The sequence below is a fragment of the Ascidiella aspersa genome, chromosome 3 (genome assembly GCF_963924565.1).
Source record: "Ascidiella aspersa chromosome 3, kaAscAspe10.2, whole genome shotgun sequence".
Taxonomy (NCBI): domain Eukaryota; kingdom Metazoa; phylum Chordata; class Ascidiacea; order Phlebobranchia; family Ascidiidae; genus Ascidiella; species Ascidiella aspersa.
In genome coordinates this window covers 3,436,376-3,460,635 of record NC_139449.1, presented here as the reverse complement: position 1 = coordinate 3,460,635, position 24,260 = coordinate 3,436,376, and the positions used below count along the sequence as shown (strand labels likewise).

The 24,260-nt window shown below is 37.7% G+C and overlaps 1 protein-coding gene across 1 annotated transcript; it reads right to left on the bottom strand.

The window, feature by feature from the left end:
* Nucleotides 1-1,502: 1,502 nt before the first annotated feature.
* Nucleotides 1,503-21,942, bottom strand: LOC146158125 (7-dehydrocholesterol reductase-like). Its single transcript, XM_083386151.1, has 9 exons — nt 21,730-21,942; nt 13,563-13,785; nt 11,782-11,904; nt 11,115-11,262; nt 8,982-9,116; nt 5,367-5,599; nt 3,817-3,967; nt 3,081-3,208; nt 1,503-2,549 (listed from the first exon to the last, which is right to left on the bottom strand). Exons 1-9 carry the CDS (start codon nt 21,873-21,875, stop codon nt 2,364-2,366), a joined length of 1,473 nt encoding a protein of 490 aa, XP_083242277.1. The 5' UTR covers nt 21,876-21,942; the 3' UTR covers nt 1,503-2,363.
* Between the last annotated feature and the right edge of the window lie 2,318 nt (nt 21,943-24,260).

Here is a 24,260-nt window from a genome sequence, read left to right as displayed (position 1 = left end):
GGGTAGTATTATGTTGTAAACGAGTCATTTTGAAAATACTTTAGTTTGCCCAAGTCCAGTCTTTTATTAAACAAATAAACTTCCAAGTCCAGGCATTAAGGTAGATTGCCCAAAATTTTGCACAGGGCCCGAAAATCAGTGCGCAAAGTTTCAAAATTATCGAACGTGAAAGTGTCCCAAGTCTTAGGGCACCATTTAAAAACTTTATTGAATATATAATATTTAAACATCCTTCTAAAATAACTGAGCTCCAATTGACGATTGGCGTCCAAAACTCCTAAAAAAAATAACGTTTTCACAAAAATTTTGATAAGAGCAATAAAGACCTAAACCAGGGGTCGGCAACCTACGGCCCGCCGATGAAATTTATTTTTCATTTTCGGCAATGTATGAAAACTTGCAGTTTAAAAGAAATGCCCGTATACAAAAAAAAAAGAAGTTTAAAAGAAATGCCCGTATACGAAAAAAAAACGCGCTCGCTTCGCTCGCCAGGTCTACCTTTACTTCAAAAGGTTACAAACAATGAGCTTAAGATTACCTTTGAATATTATCGCGTTCCATCAAAGTAGTTTTATTACACTTTTCATTCGTTGCACGGATGACGACGTGTGAACTCTAATTTTAAAACAAACAAACGCTTTTTTCGCTTTGCGTCAACACTTTACTGCTCCTCAAATGTAATTAAACACGTTTTTAAGCGCAAAAACGATCCGAGGCCCGCCTGAATAAAAGTTGGTCTAACATTTTAATAACACAATTATTAGTTAACATTTTGTGCGGCCCGCAGAGACCTTTCTGAGTTTGGTGTTGGCCCGCGACTAGAAAAATGTTGCCGACCCGTGACCGAAACCATCCTTCAAACAAAACTTCCCAATAGTCGGATTAAAGACCTAAACGGCCAGGATTTTAGGCTTCTAACCTGAAGGTCACAGTAGGTTGTCTGGGGGCCGCCGCGTAGTATTTGTTATGGACCCCCATAAACTAAAATTTTAATTTAGGACGAGCTGCTGCATCCATTTCGGTGAACCAGTCTTGTTAACCATTGGTGTGTCACTAAAGCACAATATTTTTTTAATTTTTTGGATGAAAAGTCGTTATGAAGCAAATTAACCTTCAGCGATTACTTCGAGTTCTTTTGCATGCTTATGGCGTAATCCGGACATTCTTGTTTCTTGGAGCCAAATTGTATAAATTGTAATCTGATTTCACCAAATTTGGGTTTGTCGCGTAGATTTTCGACAACTTGAATTGTGGGTTGTAACGACAAAAAAGTTGGTAATGCTGTTCTAAATCCTGTAGTGCGGTGCCAAATTCACTTTGCCTACTATTTTGTCAGCTGTTAGTCTTTTCAATCGTTGGCCTTATAATAGGCTACTACACTATTGAAGAAGAAATGCAATGTAAACTAGGGCCTAACAATAGGTTGAGAACCACTGTTTAAAAAGTAAGTACCGGCATGGTAACCAAAAACAGTAAGAAATGTTATGCTAAGCGAATTTAAAAGGTATTTTTTTTCTGCCCGCAAAAGGAACGCTTTTTCTTATATTCGAAAACCACAAAGAAAATTTATTTAAATTGTTCTAACAAAATGGTCATGAAATAAACAAAAAACATTCGAACTACGATTATATTTTCAACACTGTTTGTGGATAAATAGTGCCTAAAAACCACTTATATTCAACAGGAACTTTGCTTATAGAAGCGTCTGAAAGAAACGAAAAACACACACTTTGTCTATTATGAACTTAATTGTTAATAGCCCCTAAAATGGAGCACAATCATTATTACTGAGACTAGCAATTTAAAAACTTCACATCATTTAATCCAGTTAAGACTATTTTCCAACCAGAACATTCAGCGCAAAAGTCGGGCTTTTTTTTGCCCAAATCAAGCCAAAACAGTCGATAGTATGTACTAAACAAACAAAAAACACACACTGTCTACTTTAAACTTGCTTGTTAATGATTTAAAAACCTATAACAACCACAAATCCCGTTTAGACTAATTTTTAAATCAAAGAATTACCCCTAAAAATTGACAAGTTTATTTTAGTTTTTAAATCAGGCTCTACTGTGCGTAAATCATGCCAAAACGGTCAAAACCACAGTATTAATTTGTAATATTATAAGTCAATTGTTAAGGATTTAAAAAAAAAAAAAACATAACAACAATTATTACCGTTAAAAATAACCCTAAAAATTGACCCCAAAATTTGTGGCGAAAAAGACAAATTGTTAATGGTTTTAAAACACCCATAACAACGATCATTTCCGGTCAAAATTGACCCAAAATTTGTGGCGAAACGAAAAAAGTTGATTTCAGTTTTTAATCAGGCTCTGCTGTACCAAATCAAGCCAAAAGGGCTAGTAGACGCCTGGGAGAAGTCGGTAGGGCACCTTGCACGTGTATTTTTCCCAATAGAGGCCGTACTTAGCGCTACAACGATGCTCGTCCCTGTATATACGGTGGACCAGAAGGATGCTGATGAATATTATGTAGAAGTAGGGCAGAAGGTGGTCGGAGCCGCAGCAAAGGCAGTAGGACAGCGACTGCGAAAAAAAAAAAAAAAAAAAGTCGGTGATATAGTATATGATTATTAAAGTGTTTTTTCTAGGAAATTACCTTTTGTTTTTGGCAGTGTTGTAATAAAGTCATTTCCAACAAGTAACCTAACTCCCAATTTAAGTCATTGGATACGCAAGTTAATTTCAGTTGTTATAGAAAATAGAAATGGCAATAACAAAGAAAATTGGAAAATTTATCCGATTATGTGCAATAACTCAACTAAAAAATATCACAAAACAAATAGCAAGCAATTTGCTTAATTTGCAAAACTTGAATAACCCAATGTTTATAAGAAAAATGTCTAATGAAAACACCCGATTTGAACCAAAGTCACTTGTCCAAAACACTTAAGCCAAGTCAAGTCATTTTTTGAAAATACTCAAGTCAAGTCAAGTCATTTAAAAACAGTAACTTAAGTGCGCTTAAGTGAAGCTATTGACTTAAGTGATTACAACAGTGTATTTTAATCGGTAAACGATTATTTAGTTTAAAAGTTTTCCAGCCACACATCTCACCCCCATAAGATCTCCGGTGTAGTTCATGTGCCTTGCCACTCCCCACCATCCACTGTGCAGCAAGGTACTCTGATGAGTCTTGCCATCAGACGATGAGAAACTGCACTCGATGTATTTTGGTTTGGCGCCTGAGCAGAAAAAAAAACTGTTCGTTTTGGTCCGAAACAATTTTTGAAATGTGGAGAGACAAAACATTTTTTCGTGATCTATATACAAACCAGGGTCACCAAACTATGCCTGGCGTAACATTAGAAAAGTCCGATGGCTTGATGTTGTAAAACAGGTTTTTTTTCTGAAAAATTTCAGAAATGGCATTACAAATGTAGGTCACAAAGTTACATGTAAACATTACGTAAAAAGTGTTTTTAAGACCACCACATATTCAGTTTATTTCGTCGAACTTTTAGGTTATTGAGGTGTTATCGTTTCCGGCAATGCGAAAATCTGCCTTTAAACCGTTCAAATTCATAAAAAACTTCATTTCCGATGGTGCGAAGAGACGCATTACGCTTTTAGGCTTAGATAAACTAAAACGCAAGCCAGATTTAAATATTTGCATTTACGTAGTAAAATATGCAAAAAAATATAGTTTTAGGGGTTGATGGCGACGTAGCCCCCCTAATTCCACCCTGGTATTGACATCAGCCTTCAAACTTTAACATTTTTTTATTATATATATTTTTTTTTTTTTCAACACATTTCCACATTCTTAAGGCGATTTTTTAGTCATTCTTACCCCAGATAAGACAGTTGTCCTTCAGCGCTCTGAATCGATCCTTTTGCGCGTTGCAAGAACGGAAAATGTAGTAGCCCGCCATGCCGAGACAAAAAATGGCGGCCGATTTCAGCCCGCCGAGATCCACCGGGTTGTGCGCCAAGTAGAATCCCTTCAACAACAAAACAAACGGCCGCTAGATGAGGTCAAGAGCTGTCATCAGCTTCTAAGAAGGTGGCCACAGTGTTGCAATGACTTTGGGCAAATGGCTTTTAAATAAAATGTTTCTATTAGGCGTTTTTTTTCTCAAAAAATGGGTTGTTTTAAGTTATTGCTCATATAATTCAACGAGTCTGACAATTTTTATAGTTTAACGTTTAATTTTTTATTAATTTCGTATAGGATCGGCACCGATACCACCCTAGTATCGGACGAGTACCGATACTACCACTTTGCGTCGGGTGTCGGCTCCGATCCGATATTATCGGACGAGTACCGATACTACCACTTTGCGTCGGGTGTCGGCTCCGATCCGATATTATCGAAATCCCGATTTATTACATTTTTTACTGAAGTTTAGTTGTTCTCAAGGAAAATTACGGCAAGAGTTGAAGAACGACTGTATAATCTTTTATTAGGTGAAAATAGTTTGTGTAAATGATTTTTTTCACTTATCTTCACCGTTTAAACATTTTTAACTATTTACAAAACAATTTAGTATGTTGGGTACACTATGCACGAACGGGTAATGTAGCTTGATAATAAATTATAAAGCTAAAAAGGTCGAGTAGATCGACATCATTTTGATAAAAACGTTTCGATAGGAACTTGTATAACAACCTTAACTAAAGATGATACAAGCTCGTAAGTCCTAATCAATATGATGTCGATCTACTCGACCTTTCTGGCTTTGAAATTCATAATTAATTTAGTATGTTATTTCCCTTTTAGTTAGTTTCCAACCTTAACTGCACAAGCACCAACGCCCAAAGTCCATTAAGAAGTTTAATTACACACCAAATTCGACGACAGCATACAGCTTGCCGCAAAAGCTTATCGCTCAATCGAGGAGACGCCTAATTTATCCGCAAGGCAAAGTCGCCTTATCTCGCGCCAACAGTCCAAAGTCCGCGCACCATCTCGCAAAGCACACTCCACTGTGTGAAAGACGTCAGAAAAAACGTGGAAACGTCAGAAACGTGGAAATGCCGCGTGGTGATTAGCGCCGTTCCGCTTATTACGATGGCGGATTGACGTTTTGCGTTTGCATATTATAATTGTAAGAAATTGTATGGGTGAACAAAACACGGCGCCATTCAAATTAGGGCGCCCAGACCCATGGCCCCCGATCGTCCCATACCCTCTCTCTACAGTTTTAGGCGTTATTTTGACCATTGGGGTCTAAATCCATATGGGACTTATACCGGCAGATTTAGGTCTTATTTGGGCGATTTCGTACCATGGATATTACTGAGCATTTGTCTTTAAAGCGTCATTGGTCTTGATACTATGATATTATAGATCATTCTGCGTTAGTTTTTTTTTTAGGTCTTATAGAACCAGCAACGTACCTGTAGTGTGTACATATAGGGCAGCCAAACCAGATCTCCCCATCCCAGCATCCATCCGAAATGCTCGTGGCAAATATCAATCGTCTTCAAGTACCAAGTCTCGTTCCAGAAGAAGTCCACAACGTACACGGCCTGCAGCACGTTGAGCAACGTCATCGAGTCAGTGACGTAACCGATAGTGACGTATTGGTGCCAGGCGAAGGACAGGTTGATCAGGGTCCATGCGATGATACCTGTATTGGAAATGCGTTTAGTATAGTTTTCTCTATGTAAAAGGGTGCATTTTTATGGAATTCAAAACAATAGACAGTATAGGTTTCTGCTTGTCGATCACTGTTCCATTGACGCGTATATAAACAATAAAACTTAAAGTTTATGTTTTATTGTTCGTTTTCTGCTACGACAGTTGTTCTCAAAGTATGGGTCGCGACCCCAACATGGGTCGCACAGGGTCAAAAAATGGGTCGCCTTATGGTGATTCAATCCTGCGCAAACTACCTTTTTTCATTTTATCTTTAAAATATTTTCAATTCAATCATAACTGAATAATTGCATCATAAGCTTTTCACGTGTCTTCAAATCTGTAACCTGGATTATTGCATCATAATTGGTTTTCTGAACGTTTTGATGGCAGCCAGCTACAGTAGCTGCTAAGACTGGTGTAAGCTCAAACAAGCCACGCTGATGTTATAAAGGAAAAAAATCAGTTTCACCGATCACACTAAAATAAATCAATCATCTGTTTGTAATCAATCATTGTTTCATGGTTGTCGTGTCTTTTTTCTATTTCATGCATATTAGAAAAAATACATTTTTTGATGTTTGAGGCTTGGGTCGTGAGATGTTCATAAAACTCAGATTTGGGTCGCGCTCAAAAAAGTTTGAGAACCACTGTGCTACGAGTTCTAATCAAGCGCGAGTATTGTGAGAATGCGACGAGTCCGACCTGAAATATTGGAATCAAAACGAGTATTATTAGGAATACGACAAGTTCAAATTAGGCGGCGTCCTTACTTAACCGAATATTTCAATTAATTGAATATATTTTGCTTCTGACTTGGTTATAAAAGTCTTGTTTATTTTTCAGCAGGCCTTTAAACACTTGGGCTTTTATAACAGTAAACTGTTGAAAACCGCTATTCAACAAAACGCAGTTTTAGCGTTTTTGGTGAAAAAGAGCAAAACCGGTTCGTTTTAAACTTGCCTGCAAGCTGATGATCCTCATAATCGCTAATAAGGTTCGCCCATAAAATCTCTCCAAGCTTGATAAAGTCTCTCCAAGTTTGATAAAATCTCCTCAAGCGACGTATTTCTGACACGATTATACGCGAATGCGTTTACGTAATTTTGACGTGGAATTAAAATTAAAGGTCAAGGCTGACGTTCGGTTATGCTTTTAGTATTAAATAGGCGCCTGTTTGAATGGCAGATCTTGCGGGAAGATTTGTGACTCATAGTTCGGCGACCTTTGCTCATTACAACACCTTATTAGAACGCTGTTTTAAATACCGCCCATTATCCGCTTGCGGCATTCAAGTTTCGTCGTAAAACCGAATGGAATGAACTTTTTGGGAGAACTAATTTTGCTAACTGACATTTGTAGTCTTATTTTGGACTTTCCAAACTTTTATTTATCTGCAGGCACTTATCGTTTACTAAAACGTTATGTGGAAATTCAGACGAAAATTCTGTATGGGCTTTGGTATTCTTACTACGTCTTACTATAACCCAGGGGTGTCCAACTCAAACATGCCGGCGTGCCAATTTTTATCTTATAACTTCTTCCCGTGCCAAAGTTGCGTAACCAATTCTTTTTAATTTTAAAAGCGCCTTTTTACCAAAAATTAAAACGTTTATTTACACATGGAAAACTGTGCAGTAGGAATTCGCAATATTGTGGTTAAGTGTTCGTCAGTGAGCTGACTTTTGCTTCTTCACACCAAGCTATATAAATATGTAAATGCTAGCCTCCACTATACAGTATAATGTTACAATATCAAAAGTAATTGTTAGTTGACGTGATTGCTACGATTGTTTTATAGGTGACAAACCAATGGCAATTGGCTGAATAACAAATTTAGTATTTTTTGGCAATTGGCTGAGTAACAAATTGGACTTTTTTGACAATTGGCTAAATAACAATTTTATTGTTTTGGAGGCGGGCCCGCGTGCCATTTTTTGTTAGGTCGCGTGCCAGATTTGGCACGCGTGCCGCTTGTTGGACACCCCTGCTATAACCTCAAGCCATTATCTTAAGATAAGCTTTGTTAGAAACGTCCAAAATGATACCTACTTCTGTATGGGCTTTGATATTCATTGTACGTCCTACTACAACTTCCAACCATTGTGCTACAAATAGAGTTAGCTCCACCAGGCAACATATCAATAAATATAAATCGCTCTTCTGGTGTAAACGAAGTATAAACCGACGTTGCTGCCGAAACGTCGCTTTATACTTCGTTTACACCAGAGGAGCGATTTATATTTATTCATTGTGCTACAAAGTTATGAGGAAATATTTTACGTTGTCTAATTGGGACTCAGTTGTGTACAACGTGGGGGCAAATAATTTACCCCATATTTTGTTGGCCACTGCTCCATTAGATCTGCGACATACAAACTTATATGAGACGAGTACTTATTAGGGTCGTCCGATAATATCGGATCGGGATCGATGCCCGGTGCCAAGTGGCAGTATCGGTACTAGTCCGACTACTATAGGGTTGTTTAGCTGCCCATCCCATAACAAATTAACACAGGAATTTCATTCATGTTTGCGATCTAATGTAGCAATTTCTGCCTTAAAATGTGAATTTATTAACCAACGATCTTAAAAATGTTTATAATAATATCTTACAATTTTACAGAAATATATATTATGCCTATAAAGGCCTGTTTACACTACAGCTGCACCGAGCTGAGCAAAGCGTAATTTGCATTTAAATTCTATTGTGGCGAGCGTTTTACGCTTTGCTAAATTCAAGCCCCGTGCAGCAGCTGCAGCTAGCTTAAAGTTACGCTTTGGAGCGATTTTCACGCTTTGCTAAACTCAAGCCCACTGCAGCTATACGTTTGGAGCGATTTTTACGCCGAGCGCAGCTCAGTGCAGCTGTAGTGTAAACGGGCCTTAAGGCATCAAGATTCCTTAACTTCCTAAAGTGTTTCAACTTTATTAAACAATAGTATGTCGTAACGGTAATGCGAATTTCAGCTTAATACCCTTTTGAAAAATAACTTGGAACATTTCAATTTGATCTATTTTGCTTGTTTCAGCACACAGTAACGACTTGACGTAAGTATTTTGGACAATTAATTGAAATGATGTGTTTTTAGTAAGGAATGTGTTTATGAAATTGCATAATATATTTAATTTTGACAGGGCGCCGCATGAGAAAGAGAAAATGTATTCCTGGATCAAACATTGATTTGAAATAAACTTATCGCAAAGTAATTCCCTTAAAAAACAGTTAAAATTCTTTCTTTTTGACAAAGGCAGGGGTAGGAATAGGAATAGGTGTCTTAAAAGCAAAATTATTTCAATAATTAAAATGAATCTTTAATCTTTACAGTTATCCAGCCTTTTATGAAAAAAATAAATTTATACTCCTGTCTTACCTGGACGTCCGTTGAAGAAAATCTTAAAGTCGAACAGCTTTCCGATTCTGGGGTTAAACTCCACTCCCATGACGTAATCGTAAAGCACGCTGCCGCTTTTCTTGCAATCGTCGGGGTGGGTTGGGAAATAGATTCCTGGCGATGAAAAAGTTTAAAGTATAACGCATGGGTTTTCAACCTTTTTTATAATGGCTGAATTATATTATAATTGAACACATATGTGTGTGCAGATTTTATTGAATAATGATATAGTCACTGCAGATCCCCTTCAATATGAAATTGCTTGTACTAACAGATTGAGCAAGCATTGGCGTATGGTTGTTTGTTGACTTGCCCCCCTCTTAGCCTGCATAGCATAGTTGGTAAAGCAACAATCCCGGTATGACCGGAGGTCGTGAGTTCGAGCCTCACGGTACTAGTTGTTTTTTCTAATTTACCCTGCTTGCATCATTGATCGACAGATTCGGTGAGTCTGCATCTGCAATGGTTGTTCGCTGTACTAATTATACGTAAGCCGTAATCGTTGGTCAAAAAGCAGCTTCAGATCACAGTTGTTAAACAAATATGTGTATGTATCTTTAATTATTTAATGGTTGGTGGTTTTGGTTAGACGTCAAGTTAATATTTCAAGTCCATAAAGAAGCTGGTAGCATTTTGCAAACGTTTCGGATAAACTTTAAGATAATGGTTGGAGGTTGAATAGTTAGACGTAGAATAAATATCAAAGCCCATGCAGAAGTAGGTAGCATTTTGTGAACGTTTCGAATAAATCTTAAAATAATTAATGGCTGGAGGTGCCGTTGGACGTATAAAATGAATACAGCAAAACTCAAAACATATTTCCTATCCTATAAATCGTCTGGCAAAGTTAGTTTTCGAACACAGAAAACTAAACGGTAATTTCGAATGGTTTAAAGCAGAGCGTTATGTTCAGTCACGATTTCCCATTGCGTTTTGACAATTTCAACGGAAGCGGGTTTAAACTCGACGAGTTCAGTTGCGTAAAAAAAACGTGACGCACGTAATTTGTTATGCAACGCAATTACGTAACTTTTGTTGATTGATACCCTTGCGTAATTAATCGGCGCAATGATTGGGGATTTTTGAAATTAACATGTCACATGCGTAACACGCATCCAAGTAACAAATTTGAGTGCCATGTTCTTAAACTGGGCCGTGGACACTTTGGGGGACTATTTTAAAACGAACAGCACGCGACATTGTTTGGCAATTATTGCAGCAAGATTTTCACGCCACTTCATTCGTCCAAGCAAGTGAAAAAGTGTTTTTTTTTTTCAGGAAATGGAGGTAAATGCTTGATTACCACTTCAGTCAAGCAATTTAAAAAAGAAAACGTTTTTAGAAAAAAAAGTTGAAATAAGACTGTAAATAAATTAATGACGTGGACTATTTTAAAAGTTCATTAATCTTGAGTGTATGTTTTAAAATGGGAAAAAATAGTTCACTAAAAAGCAACACTTTGGTGCCTTTTCGATGAATTTATTAAGACTCCGAAGCATAATGGTTGTAGGTTGTAGGTTGCATGTTGAATTACTCTTTATTCGAAACGTTCAAAATGTTACCTATACTTCTGCATGTGCTCTGATATTCTTACTATGACTAACTACAACCCTTTTTTTCTCTGTAAGGTTGTTTTCCTTCCCTTTTTCCCAGAAATGAATATCAAAGCCCGTACAGAAGTATGCTGCATTTTGAACGTTTTGAACAACCCTTTAATCAATATTCCTTAAGTTATTTAAAACGTTCAAAATGCTACCTACTTCTGTATGGGCTTTGATGTTCTATTAAGATCTATTTCAGTTTTTCATTTGTTAGAATGAAAACAGTTCACTTCTTACGTGTAGTTCATGAAGTCAACTTTAAAAGTTTGAAGCTGACCCTATGATTAAGCCAAACAAAAAATGATTTCAGTGGTCGGCTTTCAAAAATTGTCTATATTCGCTAAACAGGAGCTGTCGTATAGATTTGTTGTATTGGATTTTTTAGAACTTGTGCATTGCGCCGTAGCTTATACCTTAAAAAGCGGGTTAAAATATCAAATCTAATTGATATCGGGTTGGCACCGAAACCATTCTTGTACAGGACGAGTGCCTATCCTGAGCACTCATATACCTTTTACGTAGACGAAGGCACAGAGAACGTAAGCGTATATGTTGACGATCACAAGCAGAGGACCCCAAAGCTGGAACACGAGATCAGGTGAGATCCAGTTCAGGTAGAAAGCGTTGAGAAACCAGAATGCGTGGCTCACTAACCAGCTCTGGGAAAGTAAAACGATTGGTCTGGTTGGAGTCTTTGTTTTCCAATGAATTAAAGCATTTTGAGCAAAATTACTCGACTTGTCGTAAGGCTTTTAAAGTCTTTTGGGCAAAGTGACTTGACTTGATTTGATTTAAGACAGTTATTTAGCGATAGGGTATTTTTATTCAAAAAATCTTAAACGTTATAACAGTGGGCAGCATGACAAAGAAAAAATGTTTTGGGCATCAGAATTTAATAAAAAAAAATTTTGCCTAAAACCTTTTTTATAAAGTGCGCCGCCGGCCGAATTAGTCTATCTTGGCGGGCCGTATTTCGTCCATCTCTAATCTAATTGGTGTGGTTTTAAATAACGCCAAACAGCGATCCTTTAACTGTGTTTATTTTTTGGCTAAAAAAATTAATTTATCACCCTAGTTGCGGGCGAGTACTGATACTACCACTTGGCATCGGGTATCGGCTCCGATTAGATGTTATCGGTCATGGCTATTCCTAAGTGCTCTGGGTTTTCCCCAGTTACCTGCAGACCGTTGATCTGGTACTTGTTGACCCTCCCGGCCGGTGTGACTGCACCGCTCTGGATTCCGCCGCTGTACCGGGGAATAACCTTGTGGACGAGGTCGGGCACAATGGCCAGAAAAACCTGCGAGTTAAAAACGTCGTGAAAAAATGGCGAAACCGTTAGAAGAAAATCGGAATATTTCAGTTGTTTAACTTACAATTCGTGGGCAGTGTTCCCTCTAAGGTACGCAACTGCGCAGCTACAAGACACAATTTGCGCAGTACAATTTGCTTTGACGCACTTGCTTAGATAAAATGCCACTATTGGAGTAATGCGCGCCTATTGATTTTGTGACGAAGGCGTCATATATACATCTGATGAAGTGAAGGTTTTTGGCAATAAACGCTTTTTTCGCGGTGCTTGGTGCGATAACCTTAATTGAATTCAAATTCAATTCCAGTTACATATTTCCGCACCAGTTAAATGGGAAACAGAATGTTTCCTAGGCTTAATTGTTTGATGACGTCACCTTTGAATTTTTTCACTGCGCAGCTATAAAATTATCCTGCGCACTAGGAAATTTTCTTAGAGGGAACACTGTTCGTGGGTATGAAAAAATCAAAAATATTATTAAGAGAGAATACTTGACAATGTTTCTGATGTGCATTGAAATATTTTCTAATCTATCGTATTTAAGACAGAATTAGATCCAAATCGTTTGAATAAGAACAAAATGGACAAAATAACGTCTAAAACTATATGGAGAGGATGTGGGACGCACGGGGCCATCGGTCTGGCAGCGGCCGTTTTGATGTCGACGTTTGGGCGCCCTAGTTTAAACGACGCCGTCAGGGCAGCGCTGTTTTGGCACCGGATTTTTTGGCCCTCTCTGGTGTTATTAGTGGGTAACAAGTTGGGTTAGAAAATGAGTAGGGTTGAAATTATTAGGGGAGTTATTGATCTACTTAGGGGTGAGGTTTGGTAAAATGTTGTATAAATGCCTGATTCTTGCCATTTAGGTCTTATTCCGGCGGGTTGAGGACTTCTGATTTAGGCGCTATTACGTTACGACTATTAGTTATTAGCCCTATTTTAGTCCTCTGCCGAACTATTATTCCGACGTTGATGTTGTTCTTATTTCGGTCTTATGACTGAAATCCAATCAATATCCATGCCGATTTAACAAAATGCCCTACCCATTCTGAGTACTCGTATTTGAACTCGTACCCCATTAATTACCAGTACTTGCTTATTCCAAATACTCGTATTTAAACTCCTAAAACCTACAATTTAAAAAAGTCCAAGAAGTAGAAAAAAACTATGCCCGAACCGAGTAAAAAAGTCAGCTACCCGTTTCGAGTACTCGTATTTGAACTCGTAGCGGCCTAATAACCAGTACTCGCCTGACAGCCGCTCCAACACAAGTACAGTTGAACAAATATTTTAGAAAAAAAATCGATATTCGTAAAGACTACTCATATTTAAACTTGTAAAATACACACTATAAATAAAATAATCGAGTCCAAGAAAAGGAAAATAACTGAACTGGTCTAAAAAAAATCCAAACTACTCGTTGTTTTAACTCGTACCCGCTTAATACCCAGTACTCGCCTGCCAGCCGCTTTAGCATGAGTAGAGCACGAGCAGCTATTTTAGAAAAAATGCGCTATTTGTAAAGAGTCCTCATATTAAAACTCGTAAAATATACACTATATGGTAAAAAATACTGTACTATAGTCTAAAAAACCCACCCGAGTACTCGTATTTAAATTAGTACTCGCTTAATAACTAGTACTCGCCTGCCAGCCCATCCAGCACGAGTACAGCACGAAGGCCGGCCATAGTGATGACGCAATCTTCGTCATAAAGCTCCTGAAGGGCGGTCCCTCGCTCAGCCAATCAGCGGAGGTCTGGAGCAGGCTGCACTCGTGATTGGTGCAGGCGTCGTAGAAGAAGAAAGGCATCACGGGAAGAACGGAGAGAAGAAATGCACAGGAAAGCCAAGAGAACAAATCGACATTCCTGTCGATAAATTCAGATGATTAACTAAAAAAAAATTAAACAGTCGAATTAAGGCACAAAGATGCTTTTGTAGCAAAAAAAATCGACACTCCTGTCGATAAATTCAGACGATTAACTAAAAAAAAATTAAACAGTCGAATTAAGGCACAAAGATGCTTTTGTAGCAAAAAAAATCGACACTCCTGTCGATAAATTCAGATGATTAACTAAAAAAAAATTAAACAGTCGAATTAAGGCACGAAGATGCTTTTGTAGCAAAAAAATCGACACTCCTGTCGATAAATTTAGATAATTAAAAAGTAAGTAGGAATTCTACCATTCGAATTAAGACGAAGGGTCGTTTATTTTGACGACATTTATTTGTCTATACATCTTTTAAAATGTCTGGCTTTTAAAATTGTTTTGACAATTATTTCATTGATTGAAAATGAAATTTAGTTAAGAAGCCTTTGGGGTGAAATTTTCTTTACATCTTGTAATATGACTGGCTTAGTTTTTTTGACTAATCAATTCCTTGAAAAATGAGATTTAGTTATTAGGATTATTTTTCGGCGATATTTATTTGTCCTTAACATTTAACAGGAAAATGTTAAAGAATATTTCCTTTATTAATTTGAAGTCATTGTTGTCGTTTACTGACAAGAGCGAGAAAACATCTTGTTTATTAATATTTGGTTTATCATCTACGAAAAATGAAATAGCTAAAAGCTATAGAAATGCATTTCCCTAGAATTGTGAGTTGATTGGATTTTACCAACGCACTTACAAAGACAGTACACATTTCAGTTTTAGCAGTTACGGGTTTTAAATTTTTCGTGTTTTTTACGCGGTTGCGCTATTAACAACAAAGCAGCGCTCGAAGATAGATTTATGTAAAAAAAATGTGAGATAGACTAAGCCTAGCTGTATTTTTTCAGTTATTTTTTTTCTTCACTGCCAAACACCACATTATGTATATCCAAAACTGTAGGCCATCGCTTTTTGGCTGCATTTTGATTTGGCGAATTTATACTGTAGGTCAGTGTTTTTCAACCCGTGGGATGGTACACACTTGTGCGGATGAAAATAAATTGTAGTGCGGATGACAAACGTTGTGCGGATGAATGTGCGGATAAAAATGGCGCATGTTATTATTTCCATATGTGTAATACAGTTAATCAAATATGCTGGTGCGCCCACTTATGTGATACAGGTACTAATAGAGTCTCGTATAGTGGTTCATTGCAGCTTTAAGCTATCTATTTCATATCGGTCAAGGCTTAGGCTCACGGTTAATACACAAACGGAAAAAACTAAAGGTTGCAAATTTACTGTGCTTGTGCGTGCGGATGAAAATTTTCCGAAATAAAAAAGTGCGGATGGAAATCAAAAAGGTTGAAAAGCACTACTGTAGGTTTTTACGCACTGATGAGCGCCCTTTTGTGATTGAAAGGTCATCGAAGGATTGAATTTCACCAACGCACTTACAAAAGGCCTACTCATTCGTGCTGGATGTGCTGGCAGGCGAGTACTAAAAAGCCCTACTCAAAACTCATTCCCCTTTTCGTGGTTACGGGTTTTAATGTCCAGCCGTTTTCTTCGAATTTTTGCGTAGTTTTTACGAGTTTGCATTAATAACAACAAAGCGTCGCTTTGAACATAGACGTCTGTAAAAAAACTTAGTTTAGCCGTTCCTATAGCGTGAAATGTGAAATTTAGAAAATAAATCTCCCTTTTCTACATTATATGCACGGATGTGTAAATGTAGCTTGATAATGAATTGCAAAGCCAAAAATAAGATGATACAAGCTCGTATAAGATGATACAATCTTTTTGGCTTTGCAATTCATTGTTAAATCTATCTTTTTGTGGTAAACGCGCAGTCTGTTAATGACACTACGCAAACTGTGCGTGTTTTCAAAAAATGGAAATGCTCTATGGTGGGGTTCTTAAACTTTTTTTACCGCGGACCCCTACATTTTTGTTTTGTTTTGCATGGACCCCGGTAGACAAGAAATTCTCCAAAGTGACGTCACAATACAAATAGACTTCCTGTTATTTCGGTCCGAAAAATGTGAAAGAAATGTAGTCTAACTATACATTCAGTGCAAAACCGTTTACTTTTTAATTAAAGTGTTTTATTTTAATAATTAATTACCTTAAGTATACACTAGTTCTTTAAATAGGCCTTCACGAACCCCCTAAAGCTAGTTCACGGACCCCCAAGGGGTTGTGCCCCAGTTTAAGAACCCCTGATCTAGAGAAAATGCCCGCCGGTGAGCAATGACCTAGATAGAAGCCAAATTAAAAAAGGCAAAAAACACACGCATAAAAAATCTGAAAAAACGCTGGTCATGTTAGGAGCAGCTATTGGCTTAGTATTACAAATATTCCATCTGTAGCAGTGTTTTTGCGAAAGTACTATATCTCCGATCGACGTTCTGTTGTTTTGAGTGCAACCACGTAAAAATTTCGTTAAAAAAAACACGAAGTAATTAAAAAAAAAATTCGAAGTAAATTATAAAAAAAAATTCGCGAAGTAAATTTAAAACCCGTAACTCCTAAAACGAAAACGTCTTTAGGCCTTCGTAAGCGCGTTGGTGAAATTCAATCCCCCGGTGACCTTGCAATCTGAAAGGGCCCAGCAGTGCGTGATGACCTATCTACAGTATTCGCCAAGCCAAAAAGCAGCCAAAAAGCCCGAGCAAAAGTTTTGGATAGACACACTGTGGTGTTATGCAGTACTTTTTGCATTGTGCAGCAGACCGGTAGTTTTGCTTTGGTCGCTGCTAAATTTTGTTTCCAACAAGGCTTAAAGTTAAAGGGCTTGTGGGCTAAAACCTTACATATAGGCCAAAGGGCCGTACGACTCCCAGAAGGTATTGGTCACAGATTATACAGATGTGCAGTGTTTTTTTTTAGGTGTTATTTCTCCAGCGGTTTCCCAAATTTTGGACTTGCAACTTTTTGGTATTGAAATGAAACACTTGCGGTCTCTTAAAACTACTCAGCGGTCACCCAAACCAAACCTTAAAAAAAACCTGCAGATGTGTATATGAATGTTAAAACGTAAGGATGTCCAACAATATCGGATCGGAGCCGATACCCGATACCAAGTGGTGTACTATCGGTACTCGACCGATACTAGGGTGGTATAGGTGCTAATCCGATCAAGTTACCTGAAACCAGTGGTGGGATTCAAATTTTTTGTCAGCCGCTTCTATCACAGAGGCATATTTTTTAGCCGATTCTGTTACTGAGAAGCAAGCATACATTAACACTGTGTCATACAAGGGATTGATAGAAACAACAAATATAAAAAAGTCAAGTAAAATAAAACTAAATTATTGAAGGTTTTCACCATTAAAATTAGCCTACAACATGTTAAAAATGTTACGAACCGGCTGAATCCCATCACTGCTTACAGTCACACTAAAAAGCACCTGTCGTTTTGTGACTTTCACTTATGACGCAAAAAAATTAATTTTCAGACAAACAATCACAAAAGATAAACTATTATAATTATAAAAATTAACACAATGTTATGACTGTTACGTGCGAAATCGGTGCATTAGATAAAAGGCAAAAATCCATTGACAGTAACCAGTAATGCTAACCGGTTCGCTGATCTCATAAAATTTCGTGAGACGGTTCTTTAGAACCGGTGTGAACCGGCTGAATCCCACCACTGCCTGAAACTATTTCGCATTTATTTTATTTCGTTAACGTGTTGCATGTTGAAAGAAATTACTTTACAAAGCTTTTAAATCCTGTGTTAAAAATCCTGTCAATCTCCTGTTTGGAACTGATGTTGATTTAAATTTATGAAATTGTTTGCTTTTTTGAGCGTTTCATATACAGTTGTAAGTAAGTAAAAGCAACCTCAACGCTCCATATTTGTGTCTTTATGATTAATTCGATAAAAGACGCACAATACACCTGTGCTTTAAATTCTTAAATACACGCAACTTAAAAGTTGTGTGGGCTGGCCTTTAGCCCAACCTCGATAGGTGATATTTTTATTCTCGTAAACCATGTGCGGGTTCAATTCTGGTTCGTAGAAAGTGGAAAAAAACATCGAACGTTTGTTTACTCTTAAATCCTGTGTTAAAAATCCTGTCAATCTTCTGTTGGAACTGATGTTGATTTAAATTTATTGCTTGCTTTTTTGCGCGCGGTTCGTTATACAATATATAGCGTTGTAAGACTACAAAAGCAGCCTCGGCGCTTTTTTATATGTTTGTTTTTATGATAAAGTCGTTAAAATACTCAAAATACACTTGTTCGTTAAATTTTTACATACTCGCATGGTCGCAACGAAGTTGAATGGGCAGGCCTCTAGCCCTGATTAGTGCTAATTTTATTTTCGTAAGCCATGTGCGTCATTGCTAGTTCCCAGAAAGTGATAAAAAGCGTTGCACGTTTGTTCACCGACCTTATTCAAACTTTACTGGCCTTTAAACAACTTTTGTGAAACGAGGTCACGATCTTTGCAGCAGAAAGTGCAGTGCACAAATAGCTGCTAGACCAGCACGCTTTGATAAACCGCAGACGGTGAACATTTGATGCGTTTTTTTTCTAGTACAATTGCCTACGGTTTGAATTAAAGCAGTGGTTTGGTGTATGTATGTTCGATACTCTTCAGTTAAATATCGAAACGCGATATTTCGAGAAAAAAGTATCGCAATCCAATTCGTTGCCACACTTTGGTCAAGTATAATCGAAAATAATAAACTGTTATTGTTTTAAGGTAAAAAACTCTAGCTTGCATTGCAAGTCATGGTTAAATTCACGTCGGATCGGCACCGATACCGCCATAGTATCGGACGAGAACCGATACCACCACTTTGTATCGGGTATCGGCTCTTTTAAAGTCAAAAATAGATGAAAGGTTAACATAATGAGCCAAAATTTTGCGCCATCGTCGTATTTGACCATGCACATAAACAATCATGAACAAAGGCGGCGAGAAATTCACGCTCACTGCAAAACTGTGCGGCGGAGATATTGTTGCACACACACACATATACAATTGATCTTACTGTTTAAAAATAATGCAGTAATTGATTTGAAACGATTGCAGATATTACGCTGAAATATGCATTCGAATTTACTGTTAAAAAAATGCAGTAATTGATGAAAAACGACTGCAGTGTTTAAGATTTTAAGAAACAAACAAAAAAAATAAATTTATTTTGGGTCAAAATTTTAGTACATTTCCTATATATACATTGGAGCGTGGCAAGCCCGACAAACTTTAAACCTAAAACATTGCAAGAAAAAAAGGTTAAGAACCAGTAACGGTTGGTGTGCATTACAGTTACAACATAATCATTTGTATTTATTTTTTTTCAAAATACACAAAATAATCTGCGGCCTCGGTATTAGAAGTTCGAGCGCCTGAGAGCAAGTGCAGAGTCTGCGTCATTGAAACGCCGGCCAAATTATCGCCGCGTCACGCTACGCCACCCGCTCTAGGTCACGTGACAGCGAGTGGCGTGATCGACGAACCACGGAATTAGTAACTTGACGCCGCAGCGTTAAACCGTTGCATAACGTGTTTGACCGGTAGCGCGTTGGTTTTGAAGTGTGGGTCGGTCGCGCTATGACCAGGGGCCGATTCAATGGGGGGGGCACGTGGTCATGTCCCCCCTTAAACTGTATTTTTTGCCTATTTTAACTCAATAAATGCACTTTTGCCTATTCTAACAACGTAACTGCAATTTTAACCCAAACAGTGTTTTTTGACTATTTTAAATACGTAAATGCATTTTTACACCTCTTTTAAACTAAAACTTTACCAACTGTGTACACCGTGCAGTGTTTTTAAGGTTACTGGTTTTTTATGACGTTTGACGTTAATTTGCGACGACATGTTCAGACAACTTCTTTGATACGTCATCTCAATTTAACAAACTAAACGAACTGTGTGGCGTTCTTAAGGTAACTTTTTTATGACGTAACGCTTAGATAATTTTTTGGGGGGGACGTCATATTTAGAAAATAATTTCTGACGCCATCTCTGAAAAAATTGTCACAGGCCCATCCGAACAAAAATCCCAGTGACCCCCAAACATTGACCGATTTCTAAGTGTTGTCAAACAACAATGAGCAGTGCGTGATGTGCACGTGTGCGACGCGTGTCTGCCTAACACATCGGTTAATTGCAATTATATTGGTGCGGAAAATATGGAATGTATGAGAATTGGATGCTTCTGTGGCGATGGGATAGACCAAATGGTGATTATTCTTTCAAATTTGAACCAGGGGTTTAAGATTTGCCAGATTCTGGGTCACAATATTTTTGTCCGAGAAAGGTTTATAACCTCCTCTACTAGTCAGTCCTGTATTCATCATTCAATTCGTAAAATTTTTTTATGAAAGCAATTCTACTTTTACACAAGTTTACCTGGGAAATATCTAGGCTTATAAAAATATTGTTCTGGTACACCCGTGTATTTTTTTTACCTTTTACGCGAGGCCCGAAACACTTATTTCGTAGCTTTAGGGTATATGTTGAAGGTGAACGATGAACGTATTAACTTTGGTCATTAAACCGGTTTAAAAAGACCCTTTCGCGGTGTTAACTTACATCTTCTAAACAGGCATGAAATTTAGCCTGAAGTGCTTCATGGGGTGATTTAATCCTTCGATATACACTTCAGACAGTCACAGAATGTTTGGCAAAATAAACAGCACCAAGTATTGTTTGCAATTTACAAAATGCATCCGGAGGCTATACGCTGCTGCAGTATTGATTATGCGGCTTAAGAGTGCGTATAGATGCCACACTAATATCCAGTAAACCTACCAAAGTAACGGTTAGCGCGGCTCCCAAGAGGGTTTGTTCCATACAGTTGCGCTCTTATATCGATTTGAGGGCCATTACCATGCTCTTACAGTTACAGCGTAACGCATAGCCTGCGTGTAAGGCTTACAGACAGTACAAGCAATATGCCGCCGTTTTTGCAAAATTTGAATGCCTAATGTTCGTATGGCAATACGGAAGCATAAAACATAAATAAATCATCATTGAAGGTAAAATTGAGTTATTTTTCTCAATTGTTGCATGAAAAAAGAGCAGATTGCTGCACGTTGTTTTCTCTTATTTTTGTACTTGAAAAATTGCACCAACTTTAAAGGTTTATCGTTCTATTTTGATATCAGTGATTTAAATGGGAGATGACCTGCTCTTATTATGACTTAACTGAGACTTGATTTGGGTAACTGGTGACTTTGACTGGGACTGATTTTTTTTAAAGACTTGGCTTGGACTTGGTTATTTCACAAATGACTTGTTTACAAGACTGTATGATAATATGCAACATCAAAGCATCAATAATTCATCATTGAATATCGAAATGCTACAGATGTTTCCAGTTTGAAAACCAGCATGAGTGTATGTGGCATATGGTGCTGCTTCAACATCTAAAGCCTTTCTTCCACAACTGATTAAAATGGAAAAGCTAGTGCGGCAATTAAGCATAACGCTATTGTTTTGTAAGTTACGGCCCTTGAGGCATATGTCACTGTTTTAAAACCAAAATAGTGCACCACTGTGTACCAAAAGACTAATGCTTCGAACACACCCTCGTTTGGTTGTCTGGTACGGTTTTAAACTTAAAAGCTTGCATGGCCGTATAGCAAAATTTTGTTGTGTAAAATGTTTTAAAAAAGCTTGCATGAAACGTTTTAAGATAGGCTGCTCGCAAAATGTTGCAGTCAACAGCCCTATTTTTAAATACCAAAGCCTCAAAAATAAGTTTGCAGTGCCAAAATTGCCAGACACATCTTTGAAACGTTATATTGCGATTCACACATTTTTGTCTTGCAGTGTGTTAAATGCACCGTTTAAACATTTTATTAGCTTAACAAATTGCAGAAAAGAACAATTAAACACCAATTATTTCACGCGCTAAATGTACAACAAAGCCATATATTGGTAAAAACATTAAGCAAACGTACCATGCCCTTCCCCATGTATTTTGCCCACCGACTTTATCCGAACTTGGTAGTTTTCCATTTGAAGTAACTTTTTCGTTTTCGTCCGAGGTTGCAGTGCTAGAACCAGCACTGCCGCCATTCCTTGAAATTCTGTCCCGAATCAGCATTCTTAAGCCAGGCAGAGTATTCAACTTCACACGTTTTTATGTTTGGTATAACTCTACACTTGAACAGCATCTGTAGCAACTGAGCGGTATTGATTTAGACGCAGCGGTTTTGTGAAGCGCCGCTAATTTTCTTTTTTCCTTTTTTTTTTAAATTGGCCCAAATAACAGGCCTAACGCGGCACTTAAAGACTGTTCAATGTCCATTCGTCAAAATTAAAGCCCACAAAGCACTTTATTAAAGTATTACATAAATATACTTGAGCACACTATGCACGAATCTGTAATGTAGCATGTAGCTTAATAATGAATTACAAAGCCAAAAAGGTCGAGTAGATGGATGTAAGTTCGTATCGAAACGTCTTAATAATCAAGATGATGTCGATCTACTCGACCTTTTTGGCTTTGCAATTCATTATTAAGCTCCATCACATGAATAAATATTGAACGAATGGCTTCACAATAAGCAATATTGAAACCAATAAACCTTTCGCTTTGTGCACGACATTTTCATTTATTCAGCAAACCGTTTTTAGTTGCGTGAAAGTGCGAATGTCAAAACGGGTGTAATCAGCGCCTACAGCAATTATGGCCTGCTGAAAATTTGTCAACCTTGATTTTACCAGAGGGCTGCAATAAGAAAAGGGCTACAGACTACACTGTACCACCCGTGTTTCTTCTTATATGCGCAAATTGCGCAAACGTACAGCATGAAAATTGCTTGTCGCGCGATTGCTAAATTATCTGTCTGCCAAAGTTTTTTTCTTTAAACCAGGCCAGAGTGTAGAAAGAATGTAAACGCACAAAACAAGGTACGAAAACAAAATACAGTCTGCTAACTTAGCCTCAATATATACGCCAGTCGTCAATGTTTCTCAACCTACGGGCCGCGACCTAAGACCCATATATCGGTTTACCAATGAAATTGGCCGATATTCCACCTCTATCGATAGATCGGTATCGGTAAATTAGGACCCATATTTTACTATAAAAATATTATATAGCGTTTTCTTTAAACTAAGTTTAACTTCTATTCCATGTTTTAAATAAAGGTATTACTGTATCTCAGGTATCAGGTATAGCAGTAGTCGGCAAACTGTGGGCCGCAGAGCCATTTTTAGTGGGCCGCGTGTTACGTTTGAATAGTTTAGTGTTAACATGTAGTTGTGGACCGCGTGGTAGCCGTAAATTCATTGCACTTTGTTTTAAAATTACATGTTGTTTCAAAATTTTTATATTGTCTCAGTGTAGTTCAGACCCACGTGCCACATGTGATCCAGAGTAGCCTACCTGTCGAACTATGTTTTTTGCCACATTTAAATATATGGAAACGCAAAATTTTTCGCGCTTCGCGCGTATAATATTCCTTTTATAGTATGTTTTGCATTATGGTGTGGCAGTGTTTTGCCCATCATGGCGCCGTGTAATACTTCACCTTAAAAACAAATATCCTAAATTCGCCACTATTTCCGTACTGGTTTTACGTAGTGGGCCTTCAAAATCTTTGAAAAGAGTAATTTGAGCCGCGACAAAAAAAAAAGTTTGCCGATCCACTGAGGTATAGGGTATCATATGAAAATCGGCCAAAAAAAAAAAAAACGGTAGACCTCTTAGTCACGACCAAAATTTTTGTCGCCGTTTGATTGGTTGGGTCGCGGTAGTGAACAAAGCTAGATTTAATAAAATTGGGTTCTGATAAATACTGCTCCGAAAATTAAGAAAAACGTAGAAATGGCACATAATAATTAAATTCGAACTTAACTTTTTTATGCAAGTTGTCCCATGTGTTGTCCACATACAAAAATCCAGTTATCAGAAATGGGTCGCCAACGCTTCGGTGTAACACTAACGCTTGGCGTTTGTTGGGTCGCCGCGAGAAAGATTAGGAAACGGTAAATTCCTTAAACCAGCCTTTCTTAACCTGGGGTAAATTTCCTCGTTTTAGTGGGTAAATAAGCTATCAATTAAAATATCCACATCAGTTAACGGGACAGAAATAATGTGTCAGCTGTAGGAATTGCTAGCCAACTTTCCTAGTTCGTATAAGCTGCTAGTTCGAAGCTAGCCTAGAAGCCTATTGATTTTTTATCGTCTAGTGTTGGTAACGTTATGCTTCGCTAATTAATACTTTTTTTGGTTTATTGGCAACATCCCTTTCTCTAAGTTACTTTATTTGTCGTTGCGAAAAAGCAAGGGCAGCTGTCGCATTGAATATAACTGATGTAATTTGTTACTTACGTTTTTTGATAAATGAGCATCATTTTAGATATTGGGGTTAAATCTGATATTCAAAAGGGTAAAACCTACAAAAAAGATTGAGAACCCCTGCCTTAGAGGAGAGAATTGAGTAAACAATATCTGTTAAGGGTATAGCATAGCGTGAAAACC